The 15866-nt window shown below is 44.4% G+C and overlaps 1 protein-coding gene across 2 annotated transcripts in view; it reads left to right on the forward strand.

The window, feature by feature from the left end:
- Window positions 1-15866, forward strand: part of TMOD1 (tropomodulin 1) — a 43034-nt gene that overhangs the window by 14634 nt on the left and 12534 nt on the right. For both annotated transcript variants that reach the window (XM_066615202.1, XM_066615203.1), the window contains one exon: window positions 3524-3643. In XM_066615202.1, the coding sequence (XP_066471299.1) occupies window positions 3524-3643 (120 nt within the window). The remainder of the gene's footprint in view (window positions 1-3523; window positions 3644-15866) is intronic.

Consider the following 15866-nt stretch of genomic DNA (forward strand, 5'->3'; position numbering starts at 1 on the left):
CAGGTGCAGACTGAAGACTTCACTATTGGGCATTCTAACTGCAATCTATAAATGACAAACTGATAGTGCAACTAACTGATAGACTGAATCTGGTTCTTCTCTGCACATCTAATTGAAAAGAGCTCTGCTTGTTTCAGTAGTGGTAGTGCAGGAGAACTTCTCAGTGGGTTGTATCTTGGGATAAACACATGAGTGGATTTTCCCTGGAGTAAGTGAACATTAATATTCAATTTTAGGAATGCAGAAAATAAACTAACTGTTGTATGATCCATCAGAGGTGCAATGATTGTGTACTTCCTAGATAACTCTTAATATTTACGACTTTTGCTGCAGGCTTTCCTGGCTGTACTGGCTGTACTGCAAGAGCTAACAGCAAGGCAGAGGGCTGTTACCATCCTCATGTGGAGTCATGAGAAGTCTGTGTGGGGAGATTTACATTTAAAAGTGCCATGCCCTGAGTGGCACATATCCAGCCACATATCCAGCCACATATGGCTGACATTCTTGCTTCGTATGCAGTTTGCTAATGCATGGGGCAAGATGCTTTCAAATGCTTCACTGCCCCACACACACTGCAAATCACCACAGCAGGGAAGTGTGTGGAGACCATATAATCAGCCCACAATAGTGGGATTTGTTATTTCTGCTTTTAAAAAGCCCACAGATGTTTATTAACCAGGATACACAAAACAGAACTTCCTTTTTTCAGGCAACATGCTTCTGCTCAGATACTGAAAACATATGATGGGGGCTTCCTGGAAGCATCTGGCTGGCATGTATACTCAATAGCCCTTTGCTCTGATCCAGTAGCACTCTTCTTTGTTCTTACAGGCACTAACTGCAATTCTAGGCATGTCTACTCAGAAGTAAGTTCCATTGAGATCAAGGAAATATGCTCCCAATTAAAGGTGTATAGGATTTCAGTCTAATAGTATCATCTTAATTGATGTGTTTTGACAGCCTCTTCCTTAAACTGAAATTTAATCCAGGGACTGGGATTGTGATTATGTTGCTGATGCTTACCCAGTATATATTTTAAGTTGAAACTGATTTGTGACATTTTCTGTGCCCTTGAGGCAGGTCTGAAATCAAATCCCTTGTTTGATGAGTGCAAGTGCTTCACTCTTTCTGTTTCAGAAAAGCAGCATGTCCTATATAAAGCCTCCCCACTACCATCATCCTGCCATTTCTGACATGTCAAAATGTAGAGGGACTAGCAAGCGGCTGCTTCCTAAAAGGCTGAGTTTAGTTTTCTGTTTCGTCTCAAGAGACAGTCCAGGGAGCAGTTGCTTCTTTGGGTGGGCTAAATTTAGCCATGCTCAACCTTCAAGCTGCTTTCAGGGCAGCATAGTCTTTGTTCTCCATTTCAGTCCCTGCTGCATGGGCACCAAGTACCAAAAATAGGGCCCATGTCACATTCCATGCCCGGAGCAATGAGTGTGCTATCTCGTTTACAGGCAACTCCTGGAATGTTTTCTAAAGAGGTACCTGCTTTCTTCCCCCCCCCCTCCTTTTCATAGCTCCACTTGCATTTTATTCTTTCAGTTCAATTCTTTTCATCCAAAATCAAACTTTCATCCAAAATCAAACTTTCTTTAAACCTTAAACTGAATGAGTTCATTTCTTTAATGGATAAATAAACATACATACCTTTCCCCTCACCCCAAACTGGTAACACTTCATAGTGCATGTTAATCCTTTTATATTAAAACAGTTGATTTTGGGATGGTGGTGGCAGTGGTGTTTCTTCAGTCTCTTTCCTCCAACATATTTTGTGTTTGTGTGTGTGTAATTTTGAAGACTTCAAAATAAAAGGCCATTGAGATCAGTTACACAGGGTGGAAATGAAATTCTGCAGATCCAAAGCGTTGGAGAGCTAGATTACTTCCTACGTGGCAAATGCTGTACAGCACAAAAGCTGCTTTACTCTAATGCAGCTGCTAAGATAATAAAATCCTAACTAATCAATAATTTTATTTTTTGGGAGATCTTGAGTTGAAGTAAAAAAAAAAAAAAAGCATGCATATCTCCAGCCTGAGAGAACCAAGAAAAAATGACACTGAGGATCATTACAGAGTGCAGATACCCAACAGGTTTAGTTGCAGTCTTGACCTATGAAACAATCCTAAATCCACTCACATGGTTTTGGACATTAGTGGTCAAATGTATCTCATTTAAAAACAGTTATGACTTAATTGGGATCTAGTTGTCCCCAATATCGGATTTATAAAGTGCTTTTTACAAGCATAAAAGAATTAAAGTTACTCACAGTGCGATTCTAGGCATGTCTATTCTGAAGTGAGCTCAGCTGAGTTCAATGGGAGTTACTCCCAGAAAAGTGTGTGTACTTTTCCTGCTTTAATTAAATAAGGGTGCAGTCCTAACCAACTTTCTAGTACTGGCATAGCTGTGCTAGTGGGGCATGTGCTGCATCCTGCATTTGGGGGGAGGTCATGGAGGCCTCCTCAAGGTAAGGCAATGTCTGTTCCCTTAACTCAAAGTTGTATTCCTCTTATGTTGGTGCTGGAAAGTGGGTTAGGATTGTGCCCTAATTGTAATAAAATAAAATTAAAATCAGTAGAGCCAAGCATTTGTCAGTCATTCTAGAGTCTTTGCTCTCATTGGCCTAAAGACTTGAAGAGCATTTGCTTCTTACGCAGCTTGTGGATAGACTCCTACTTGCACATTTTTCTTGTTATCTCTGCAAGCAAAAGTATTTTTAAAAATGTCAACATGACAGCTGAACATTTAGGGAAGGAGCCTAAACTATCACTGAAAGGGCTAGGCCCCTACAGGCAATTTCCACCCCATACCCTGCTCCAGGGGCACCCACTCTATTTTTATAGAGGTGAAAGTGAGCTGTTTGAAATCATAAACTATTAGCATAAGGAAAAGTGGAATGGTATAGAGCATGTGTTTGCTCTGAACTTTGGATAAAGACACACTATATGAAAGGAGGTCTCACAGTACATCCCTTAGCTGTGAGGAGGAGCCTGGCTTTCTCTCAGCTTTGCAGCTGAAGTGACAGATGTGCATACCAGCAAATCCATTGATGGCACAGCTGTCAGTGTTGCTCCTGTGTCAGGCATCCTGTCTGCCTTATTTTTAAAACCGCCATGTGAACTTTATCAGTCCACTCATTCGTTAGTTCATAATTTTTTTTCATTAACAAAGGAAGTTTTAACTGCAAATTTGTGATGGGGGCAGGAAGGTTCCTGAGTGACATTACAAGGTCAGCCAAGCAGCATAATTTTCAACTGGATTCTGCAACCAGGCCAGAAAACCAGACCAGGTCACGCAACACACCAGAAAACATTTTACGCATTTGAATTCTGTACCTGTTGATGCATTCTGTGATTTTTTTTCTGCACTAGTGCAGAACACCAGTTTTTGTTCCTGATCCTACACATTTCATTTGATGGTAGAAAGGCTCTTTGAATAAAGCAGTCAGTAACAAGAGACTTAAATCCTTTTCATAGCCACTCTGCTAGAATAATGCTGACATCACTTTTTGTATTTATAGGAAAAGTCTGGGTCCCCAAGCCAAAGGCTATTGATCCTGTTTTGGAAAATGTAACTCTGGAGCCAGAACTAGAGGAAGCACTGGCAAATGCCTCAGATGCTGAGCTCTGTGACATTGCTGGTAAGTTGCAAGTCTATGGCATTTGGCTTTTTGTAGTTATTATTCTACGTTGTTTATGTTATTTATATATTAGCACAAGTTTTAAGGGAATTGACATGCAAAGGGGAAGAGCGATGCAGTCCTAGACTTTGTTCCCAGTCCCTTAACCATGGTAGCATTGGAGTAAAACCAGACATAACACTTGTAAGACAGGAAAATGTTTGACTGTGTAAACAGGCATTTAGGTCAGTTTCAGAAAATGTGCCACAAAAATCCATGTGCAGACAGTACTGATTGGCTAATGTCTGTCACGTCACAAAATCACCTTCATGTTTCTACTCCTACTCTCCAGGAATTTGAAAACTGCAGTAAGTGCTTGCAGGGGAGGGGAGGGAGGGCAGTGACACGATCCCCAGGATCACATCGCTCAGGGGGTGCAGGGACTGGGATGCACTCACCAGTCCCTGCAGCAGCCATCCTGGGGTGCCGGGAGCCCTGCGTGAGTGTCTGCAGGTCTCCCCAGGCTTCTAAAAGTGAAGGTGGAGTGATCGCACTCCACTTCTGGTTTTGCGGAAGTGGAGCGCGATCACTCCACTTTCACTTTTGGATGACTGGGGAGCCCTGCCAATGCTTGTGCAGGGCTCCCTGCACCCCCAGGACACTGCTGTAGAAACTGGTGAGTGCATCCCAGTCCCTGCAGCCTGAGCAACACGATCCTGGGGATTGCGTAGCTGCCTTCCCCCCTGCCCCTGCCCCTTAAGGGGGCAGAGCCCAGGGCCTTCAGGCTGGGGCGTTGCAATGCCCCAGTTTGAATACTGCTGTTCTACTCCTTTGGTCCTCAAGAGCAGTTTTGCAACTGTTCTTAAATGTATCCATTTCTGTTTGGCATGGCGAAGAATGAATAAACGTGCAAATGAATTTACACAAAATACCTATTTTAAAAAGTGAGTGGCAGGCCTGAAGCATGGTGGAGAGGAGCAAGTCTGATGACTAACCTAGCATTAGACTTGAAGCATGTTTGTTTATCGTGCAGATGTCAAAGTGAGGAAGTAACAAAGCCTCCTCACCTGTGGGTGAAAAACCTGCCTGTGACTTATTTCTAAATGTTATATCTGTTTTCAGCCTTATGTTTGAACCAGCCCTCATGCGCTGAAAAGTCACAACCAGTCTTGGATTTCCAGAACACGTACCTTTACTTGTAGCGAAACGTGTGCAATTGGCAGACGTACTAATCTGAATACAGGTTATCCAGTGGTTCTTGCACATATATACTGTCTATGTAAACATTTTCTCAGATGTGAATCAGCCCTAAATTCCAGTTGTGTGACTCAGTAGTGAAGTGTATACTCAGAGGCACCTAGTGCATATGCAGTGCAAAAAAAAAAAAAGGACAAGTGGGCTTGTACGCTCCCCATCTCCCTCTACCTTCTTTTAAGAGGGCAACTCTACATCAAACAGGATGGCGAAGTGCAAAGTGGGTTCCATTTCAAATCAATGAGCACATTACACAATTATCTATGCAGGAAAAAGGGTTTATTCCATACATTGGTTTAGGGTGCAAGCCTAATGAATTTTCCAGCTCTGAGGTAAGGGCAGTGCAACTCCGAGGTAAGAGAACAAACATTGCCTTACCTGGAGGAGGCCTCCGTGACTGACCTCCAACTGCAGGATGCAGCACATGCCCCACTGGTACAGCTATGCCAGTGCAGGAAAATTGGTTAGGATTGCATCCTTAGTCATGTCTCTTGCTCCTTTGAACCCTCCCCACTGTCCCCACTGGGTGCTGCTTCCAGCATCTGGTCACACTGTAGGGATAGAAATGTCACTTTCAACCTTTCCTCACACATGGGAATATTCTGCCTAGCATCTGTGGGGAGTCTGCCTGTACCTCTGCCCTGTTGTTCCTCTCTGCTTGCCCCCTCCAGCTCCGCCTCCAACCTTCTCTCTTGTCCTTATTGCCCCCTTTCCCTCTTTCTTCTGTTATTTTCCTTATCCTTATATCCCATCTCCTGGTAGCACCTAATCTCCACATTCCCATTGCTCCATCTGTTTCCTAGGTGCTTTGCTCTCACTTTGGCTTTCTCCTCTCACTCCTTCTGTTCCTGCTTCCTCTCTTGCCTTTCCTTTCAGCTTCTCACTCTACCTCTTTGCTCTCACCTCCCATCCTCCCCTAGCTATCTGTGTCCTTTAACAGCATCTCCCAGTGTCATCCCCTCCCAATTAAGCTCCCTGCCCACCTGCCTCTGACCATGGCTGGCTCTATGACACCTGGGTATGACATCATCCTTGGGTGTTCCGTAGCTGCCCAACCGGCAGGGCAAAGCTTTTGTAGATCATGCAACCCTGCCAGTGGCATCAGAGACCCAAAGCCTCTAGGGCCAAACAATGTCAGTCCTAGCTTGAACTTAGGGCTGAGGTGCGTTCATTACTTCATTTATTTTGTAGCTGTGAAAATAGCAAAATTTCATTATAGTGCTATCGTATGAATGAGATGTAACAAAAGAGACTGGTTCTGAAAGAGAGACAGGTAAATGACCTTTGTGTGTATATACAGTTTGAGCAGAAGCTTACAGAGGAAAGGCAGTATAGAGGGGAAGAACAAAGCAGTGTCCTTCCTATCCTGCTTCTTCTCCACTGCAAATCTCCCTCTTCATATACCACTTTATTACAAGAGGAGTGTGATGGTCAGATATTTGCTACATGAGTTGGCTGATTGGATGCTGATCTGAACTGCAAGGAATTTTTTCCTGCTGAAAATGTCCTGAAAACATGTTAGGTGGGTTCATACATTAATGAGTGACCCCCATGTAATCTAATACATGTGCATATGCACATGTCCCACCTGCTTGGGGAGCAAACTTTCTCCCACTGGCAGTAGAGGCTGCTGAGAATGGAGATGTCTTAAAGAACTTGTCTGCCTTTAATTTTTCCCCATGCTCTTGGAGAAAAAAGAACTGCTCATATGTCTTCACTGCTTCCCGTCCTAATGATTCTTTGCAGAGGTCAAAGGCTGCTTCCTTCCACATTATTTCTGGTGATTCTGGTATTTTATTCTTGATTTGTAAATTTTAAGGATTTGTATCCTAGCCAGTGGCGTCACTAGGGTTCGTGTCGCCCGGTGTGGGATGCCAACGCATCACCCCCCATGCAGTGGGTGGAGCAACACCCCAGGTGGTGGGCATGATGATGTACCATCACTCTGCCCCCACTGGTTTTTTGGTTGTACTTTTTGATAGAACAAAGATAGAACACATTCTGCATGAAAGTACACATTGATTGATATATAACTTGATGGTATTATTCCTCCAAACTGTGATTTTAGTGATTTTGGTCACTAGTGGTGTCACACACACACCCCAGGTGTCAACTTACTAACACCTTATTGCAGCAGTTCTCAAACTTTTAGCACTGGGATCAACTTTTTAGAATGACAGTCTGTCCAAGACCAACCAGAAGCGATGTCATGGTGGAAGTGACATCATCAGGCAAATTAAAATAAATAAGTATAAATAATTAAAGTAAAACAAATAAATAAGCAGAAACCAACCCTGGCCCACCAAGTGAATTTGTAGCCTGCCTGCAATAACATCCCCCTCCAAAATCAGTAAGGTTTTCAGCCCTACCCAGTGCCCAGTTCAATTTAAGAACTTCTTTTTAAACCAGATCACTGTCAGGATCCACCTGGCTTTGCAAGTCTCAAAAAAAGTTCACCTTATCAGCTGAAGCCTCTGTTTTGATCCTTTTTAGTGGGGTTGCCTTCTGGAGCATTTGTTGAGCTCCAGTTCCATCAGATCAGGACCATTCTGGTGGTTTCACATTCCCCTTTGCCTGGGCTGGCCAGTCAAGGCATGTTTGCTTACTCGCGAGTAAACACGACTGTGAGACTTAGTTTTGCTTTCCATAGGGCTCAATACATTCATCTGATTGGAGGGAGGGACTTCCTTCTCAGGTGTTTTTGGGGCTGCATTCATTGGATTCCTCTCAGCCTGCCCTTTCCAACAGACTAAGGCAAGTTCACCTACTCGTGAGTAAACACGGATACAGCTCACTTTCACTTTCCATAGGGATCCGTGCATTTTTTGTTCTCCAGCTTTTTGGCCATAACATTTGATGGAAAGGAGATATTTCACTCCCTTTTTATTTTTTTGCATTGCATTCCGCTTGAAATTCCGCATCCAATGGTATATAATATGATGGGGTTACTCCTAACCACCCCTTTTTTAGCATGTCACCCCCCCAGTGCGCGTCACCCCCCGTGCGTGTCACCCAGTGTGGCCCGCCCCCCCGTGCCCCCCTAGCAATGGCACTGATCCTAGCTTTCAGTTGAAAATGTCCCAGATGGCTTGCAGTGAAACACATTAATGCTGATATTCCCCAGGAGTTGGGGTTAGGGACCAGTCAAAATAAGAAGTCAGGGAAAGAGATTGGTCTATGATCCTACTCTGAGTGAATGCATGGGGTGGCAGTGGAGCCTCCTGCCTTGTTGGGTGTGCTTTGCTCCCTATAGGGCAGGCAGTGGAAAGGAGATGCTGCTTCTTTCAGGCTACCATACAAGAGGTGAGGGGCTGGCTTACATGTGGTTGCTCATTACTGTGATTAGTTTTGGACTTAAGGTGAAAGGCTACTGTTATGGCTTATTTTCCAACCATGCACATTAACACTCATTGCACTGATTGTACTAAAAAACATCTTTCTTTGTTCATCTAATGTTCATTCTCATTCACTGAATCATTCACTCCTGCTTAAACCATATCTGTTTTTTGCAGCCTGCTGTCTGTTCCTCCCACATTCCCATGACATCATCCATCTCATTAGAAGTCGCAAAGGGACTGTAAGAAAACTGCTAGTGACCTTCTGGTCCTGTCTAGGAATGCAGTACTGCATTAGTCCTGCTAGTCTGTCCTGTTCAAAATCATTTTGCTACGTTGTCATTTTATTTGTGAGGCTTGTTTTGGATTGCAAATTGGGGCTTCTGCTGTAGACCAAGATATTGCTTGCTTCTGTGTTTATATACCTTTTTCACTGGATACAGATTTAATAGCAAGAAAGGGCTCCATTTCAATGGCAAGCTGGAGCCCTTCTTGACCATCTACTCATGGGTAGGTATCTGCCAGGACTCCAATCTGTGCTTGAATTATCAAGGTGGAATCCATTCAGCCAAGCTGTCAGCCTGCCTGTGTGTTTGCACCCAAGCCTGTTTCACATGCCAACTTGGGACACTCACTGAAGAGTAATGCTGCTGCATACCTGCAAAGTTTAGCAACAGTCCATTCTGGATGGGAGAAGGGGTTGGTCATTCCCCCATACAGGTATGTTCTTAAAACATACTTGTATGGTGAACACATTCTTGCAGTTCCCCAGTAAATCACATACAGTGTGGCTTGAGAGAACTATAGTATATCACATCAAATACCTTAATTAAAGCTTCCTTTAAACCCATTCAACAACAAAGGAGGCTGCATCTCTGCATGAGTCACTCCTCTGTCTTTAACTCCTTCCAAGCAACCTCTACTGTCAATAAATATTCTGCTGCATCTTTGGATCAGGTAAGGTTAAATCATTCAGACAGAGATGCAGAGACAGCAGAATTGCCTATCCTCTGAAGAAGCTGCCAGCTGAATCTCTGCCTGAATCTTACTTCCAGTCAAGAGATTGTGGTCAACTGTGACTTGTGCAGAAACACAAAGAATGGGCTACTCTGAAGCCTGTGATTTTACACATTTTAAAAGTCAACCTTCTGGAGTGAAAGAGTAGAGTTTTGTGTCACATTTTAATTAAAAATAGGTGTCCCTCAGTAAAAGAATGTTTAGGAAACACTGCATGAAACTAACAAAACAATGAAAAACTTTTTTTGCATACTATTCTGAAATAGTCTGATCTTTGTCCTGGATTCATACTGGAATCATGGGAAATTCTGGCTGAGGAAGAGCTCAGCTACTGTTTGTAAAGAATGTTTCTGTATTTTTTGAAAATTGGGTCAAAGATTCACCTAGACATGAATTCATTAATCAGTTTTTCATAAGCTGACCTCATTCAATCTGTTGACACACATGTCTAGAATCATTTTCCAGGGAACCCTTGGAAAGCCTATCAGGGATTCTTAATTTAAATGATCAATAATGGCAGACAAAGACTGGTAATGGGGGCACAATAGAGATTTGCAGAATCATGCATGGAATGGAGAAGATTTTTCTCTTTCTCATAATACAAGAACCCAGAACCATCCACTAAAATTAATTGGCAAGAGAGTCAGAACAGACAGGGTAAAGTGCTTCATACAACACATTTGCTTATTTTATTGAATAGGTTTTTCTGTATATTTTTACTGGCCTCCTTGATCAATTAAAATGAAAGGCAGAGTATAAATGTAAATAACAAATAAATAAAATCATTTACAGAATTTGCTGCCACAAGGTGTGGTGGTGGCCACTATCTTCACTGAACAAATTCATGGAAGAGAGGTCTATCAATGGCTAATAATCAATGGCTAATGATGACTTTATGAACCCTGCATATGCAACATCAGTAAATCTCTCTCAGTGCCAGTCTTTCTAATGTTATTGTTCCTGAAAGACAGCTTACTCACCACTGGGGGCGTGCACTCTAAGAATTCTGGTTTTGGAGCCCCATTCGGTTTTGAAACTCACTTTTTGGGGTTTGTTTTGGACTCTTCCCCATTTATACCAGGACCCATTCAGAAGGGCCTGATTGGTTCTGAGTGGTTCTCAGAATCACCTTTTCATATTTAAAACATAACATAAGAACATAAGAACAGCCCCACTGGATCAGGCCCTAGGCCCATCTAGTCCAGCTTCCTGTATCTCACAGCGGCCCACCAAATGCCCCAGGGAGCACACCAGATAACAAGAGACCTCATCCTGGTGCCCTCCCTTGCATCTGGCATTCTGACATAGCCCATTTCTAAAATCAGGAGGTTGCGCATACACATCATGGCTTGTACCCCGTAATGGATTTTTCCTCCAGAAACTTGTCCAATCCCCTTTTAAAGGCGTCTAGGGTAGACACCACATCCTGTGGCAAGGAGTTCCACAGACCTACCACACGCTGAGTAAAGAAATATTTTCTTTTGTCTGTCCTAACCCGCCCAACACTCAATTTTAGTGGATGTCCCCTGGTTCTGGTATTATGTGAGAGTGTAAAGAGCATCTCCCTATCCACTCTGTCTATCCCCTGCATAATTTTGTATGTCTCAATCATGTCCCCCCTCAGGCATCTCTTTTCTAGGCTGAAGAGGCCCAAACACCGTAGCCTTTCCTCATAAGGAAGGTGCCCCAGCCCCGTAATCATCTTAGTCGCTCTCTTTTGCACCTTTTCCATTTCCACGATGTCTTTTTTGAGATGCGGCGACCAGAACTGGACACAATACTCCAAGTGTGGCCTTACCATCGATTTGTACAACGGCATTATAATACTAGCCGTTTTGTTCTCAATACCCTTCCTAATGATCCCAAGCATAGAATTGGCCTTCTTCACTGCCGCCGCACATTGGGTCAACACTTTCATCGACCTGTCCACCACCACCCCAAGATCTCTCTCCTGATCTGTCACAGACAGCTCAGAACCCATCAGCCTATATCTAAAGTTTTGATTTTTTGCCCCAATGTGCTTGACTTTACACTTACTGACATTGAAGCGCATCTGCCATTTTGCTGCCCATTCTGCCAGTCTGGAGAGATCCTTCTGGAGCTCCTCACAATCACTTCTGCTCTTCACCACTCGGAAAAGTTTGGTGTCGTCTGCAAACTTAGCCACTTCACTGCTCAACCCTGTCTCCAGGTCATTTATGAAGAGGTTGAAAAGCACCGGTCCCAGGACAGATCCTTGGGGCACACCGCTTTACACCTCTCTCCATTGTGAAAATTGCCCATTGACACCCACTCTCTGCTTCCTGGCCTCCAACCAGTTCTCAATCCATGAGAGGACCTGTCCTCTAATTCCCTGACTGTGGAGTTTTTTCAGTAGTCTTTGGTGAGGGACCGTGTCAAACGCCTTCTGAAAATCCAGATAGATAATGTCCATGGGTTCTCCCGCATCCACATGCCTGTTGACCTTTTCAAAGAATTCTATAAGGTTCGTGAGGTAGGACTTACCCTTACAGAAGCCATGCTGACTCTCCCTCAGCAAGGCCTGTTCATCTGTGTGTTTTGAGATCCTATCTTTGATGAGGCATTCCACCATCTTACCCGGTATGGATGTTAGGCTAACCGGCCTATAGTTTCCCGGGTCCCCTTAATGTTGCTGGGCATGCGTTCCTCATAGTCTCGCTTGGCCTCCCGTATCACCTTCTTACATTTCTTTTGCCACAGTTTATGTTCCTTTTTATTCTCCTCATTAGGGCAAGACTTCCATTTACGGAAGGAAGCTTCCTTGCCCTTCACAGCCTCTCTAACTTGGCTGGTTAGCCATGCGGGCACTCTCCTGGATTTAGTGGAACCCTTCTTTCTTTGCGGTATACACCTCTACTGGGCCTCTATTACTGTTGTTTTAAGCAGCCTCCATGCACTCTGAAGAGATTGGACTCTTTTTACCCTCCCTTTCAACCTCCTTCTAACCAGCCTCCTCATTTGGGGGAAGTCTGCCCGTCGGAAGTCAAGGGTTTTTGTTAGAGATTTGCCTGGTATTCTTCCCCCAACGTGCATGTCAAAACGGATCGCAGCATGATCACTGTTCCCCAATGGCTCAGTAACGTTTACATCTCTAACCAGGTCCTGCATACCGCACAATATTAAATCCAGAGTCACCTGTCCTCTGGTTGGCTCCGTGACTAGCTGCTCTAAGCCACAGTCATTTAGCACGTCAAGAAATCCGGTTTCCTTATCGTGACCAGAACACAAATTGACCCAGTCAATATGAGGATAATTGAAGTCCCCCATGATTACAACCCTGTCCCTCCTTGTCACCTCCCTGATCTGTTTCCTCATTTCAAGGTCCCCATCCGATTTCTGGTCTGGAGGACGATAGCACGCCCCCAGTATTACATCGCTGCACAAGCCTGGTAATTTAACCCACAGAGATTCTACAGTGGAGTCGGACCCACCTTCAATTTCTACTTTGCTGGATTCTATCCCTTCCTTAACATAAAGGGCCACCCCACCTCCAACACGCCCCTGCCTGTCCCTCCTGTAGAGTTTATAGCCCGGGATTGCGGTATCCCACTGATTCTCCGCATTCCACCAGGTTTCCATTATGCCCACTATGTCAATGTTTTCCCTTGTCACCAGACATTCCAGTTCTCCCACCTTTGCTCGTAGACTTCGGGCATTCGCATAAAAGCATTTGTACATGGAATGCCCTAGGATGGGCTGCTTATTCGCTCCTTTGTCCCCGCATCCTCTCATTGTGCCAAACCGTCTATCACATCCCATCACGCTACCTTTGCCAATTTCTTCTCCTACCCTGCCTTTGTCTTGTTGTTCTCTAACCTCCCCATCCTCATCCCATAGGGATGAGGAGTCCCGAACCGGATGCCCCTCGGCTCCTGTCGGCCTTCCCCCAGGGATCAGTTTAAAAGCTGCTCTGCCACCTTTTTAATGTTATGCACCAGCTGTCTGGTTCCATTCTGGTTCAAGTGGAGCCCGTCCCTCTTGTATAGGCCCCGCTTGTCCCAAAACGTTCCCCAGTGCCTAACGAATCTAAACCCCTCCTCCCTACACCACCGTCTCATCCACACATTGAGACCCCTGATCTCCGCCTGCCTAGCTGGCCCTGCGCGTGGAACAGGTAGCACTTCAGAGAACGCTACCTTTGAGGTCCTGGCTTTCAGCTTCCTGCCTAAAAGCCTAAATTTGGCCTCCAGGACCTCCCAGCTACACTTGCCCATGTCGTTGGTGCCGACATGCACCACAGCCGCTACCTCTCCCCCAGCACTGGCTACTAGCCTGTCTAGATGAGAAGTGATGTCCACAACCTTCGCACCAGGCAGGCAAGTCACCATGCAGTCCTCACATCCGTCGCAAACCCCCCTCTCTATGTTTCTAATAATCGAATCCCCCACTACAAGAAGCCCCTGACCCCCCTCCCGCCGAGGAGTATCCCGAGTGCGTTCGGATACGGGCTTTATTTGAGTTTTTAAGTATTTATTGCTGTCTAGATCCTGTGTCCCAATTTACTGAACTGTTTAGGCTATGTTCTAACTTAGATTAAGTTTAACTTGGGTTAAGTATAGGGTTAATTTAAAACAAAGTAGAAAAACCTGCTTTCCACTTTATCCTCCTCCCTTCTTTCGATTAGGTGCTACTTTAGGTGCAGCTAACTTTCAACTTTGATTTAAGTGCCTGACCCTTGGGCTCTTACTCACGAGTAGGACTCTGCTCCTGCTCAGAGTAGACCTACGTACCTCCCTGAGGTGCTAACTTTCAATTTTGCTTTAAGGTTGATTTAAAGTTAAAGTTAAGGTTAGAAGACAGGGAGTTAGAAAGATAAAGAGTTAGAAAGAGTACACTTACCCTCTCGTCGTCTTCCTCCTCTCCTTCTCCAAAACTCATTTGCCTTCTCCTCGCCCAGATGCTAAACTCTCAGTTTACCTGGCACTTGGGGTCCCAGAGGCACTTAGGGTTCCCAGAGGCCACACGCGTCTGGCCACACGCATCTGAAAAAAAAAATCTTACTTTTGGAAATAGTTTTTGTAACTTCCTAAGTTGACAGGAGTTCAGCTGCACAGCTGCCTCCTGGTAGAGGTGCCATCTTGAATAGCCATTCTGCCTCAGGGTGCACCATTGTCCTGGGGCTACATAAGTAAGCTAAGCAAAAAGACCACCGCCATGAAATAATGGTGGTCACTACACAGTGAATTTTCATGTAGGTGGATTTTCAGCAAGAATCAAATCTCTTTTTAATGCAAAATGAATGCTGGCTCCTCAGTGGCTGAATGTCTGGCAATGAGCTTTTGCTGCTGTTTCTATAACCTGCTATGGTATGGCTTAGAGGCAGAATCTGAAGAGCATGGGCTTATATGCATTGCTATATTGCTTTTAATTCATTAGAAATGCTACTGTGTAAGTTCTTCTAGAAAACATGGCCCTCAGCCTTGGGCTACACTTGCAGCAGAACTAGATGGTAAAATGAACTGTACAGACTGTGCATGGGGAGATGGCATTTTTGAATGCTCTCTTGCATAAAAACTTTTCAGCAAGTAGAAAACTAGCATGCAGGAAATGGGCCATGTTAGGGCTTGTCACTGGTCAATGTGCTAGACCAGTGGTTATTAAACTTTGAGCACTGGGACCCACTTTTTAGAATGAGAATCTGTCGGGATCCACTGGACGTGATGTTATCAAGCAGGAAAATTTTTCACAATCCTACCCACACTTACCCAGGAGTAAGTCTCATTTACTATCATTGTTAAAAGCATATACATAGTAGCCTGTTCAAAGTACAGATCTGTAACATTTCCCCAAATGCAGTCACATACCATGGGAGCATCAAGTCTAATATATTAAAAATAAAATATTGAAATGAATGGGGACCCACCTGAAATTGGTTCATGACCCACCTAGTGGGTCTGTGCTAGACTTTATTTTTACATTTCCAGAGGTCTTTTTTGCACAAGGGAGTAGTAAAAAATGGTATCTTCCCCTCCAGTTGTTGTCCAAAATGGTTCAGTCCAATTAATCACTTCAAGATTCCTCTGTCTCGTTTTCATGCATGTGTAGATGGAGGTCTCTTTTTATATTGATTGTCACCTACCCTGTCATCCGAACCATAGCCTTACTTTTGCTTCTGTGTCTTGGATAAGATTTCAACTTGTACTCATGGCTGTATGAGCTGTGGTAGCCTAAGTGCTTAAAACTTAAGCTCCTCATAGCAGGGCCTAGGAGAGGGGGTTAAAGGGGATAATTTGTACCTGGGCCCAGGGTCAGGATGGGGGCCCTGGAGTCAAAGAAGGGGGCCTAGAAATTTCGTGGGATTTTACATTCTTCAATCTCACTGCCCGCACGGTGCTGGGGGCAATACCGTGGGCACATGGCGATGACTACTGCCACAAGCCATACACACCAGGCCCAGGATTGCATACATTCCTTAACAGTGTCACATCTGGGAGAAAACTGACCTGCTACAGTAGCTCTTTGGTTTGTGAATTTGCTAACCGTGAAGGAGTGTATAGAAGCTCAGCTACATAGCTGCAGGAATGTAGCTACTGCAGAAGTCAGTTTTGGTGTACACAGGACACTTTCCATTCTAGTGTGAGCCTAAATATAATGAGAATAATCTCCTGCAATGATTT

Source organism: Tiliqua scincoides, chromosome 2 (genome assembly GCF_035046505.1).
Source record: "Tiliqua scincoides isolate rTilSci1 chromosome 2, rTilSci1.hap2, whole genome shotgun sequence".
Classification (NCBI taxonomy): domain Eukaryota; kingdom Metazoa; phylum Chordata; class Lepidosauria; order Squamata; family Scincidae; genus Tiliqua; species Tiliqua scincoides.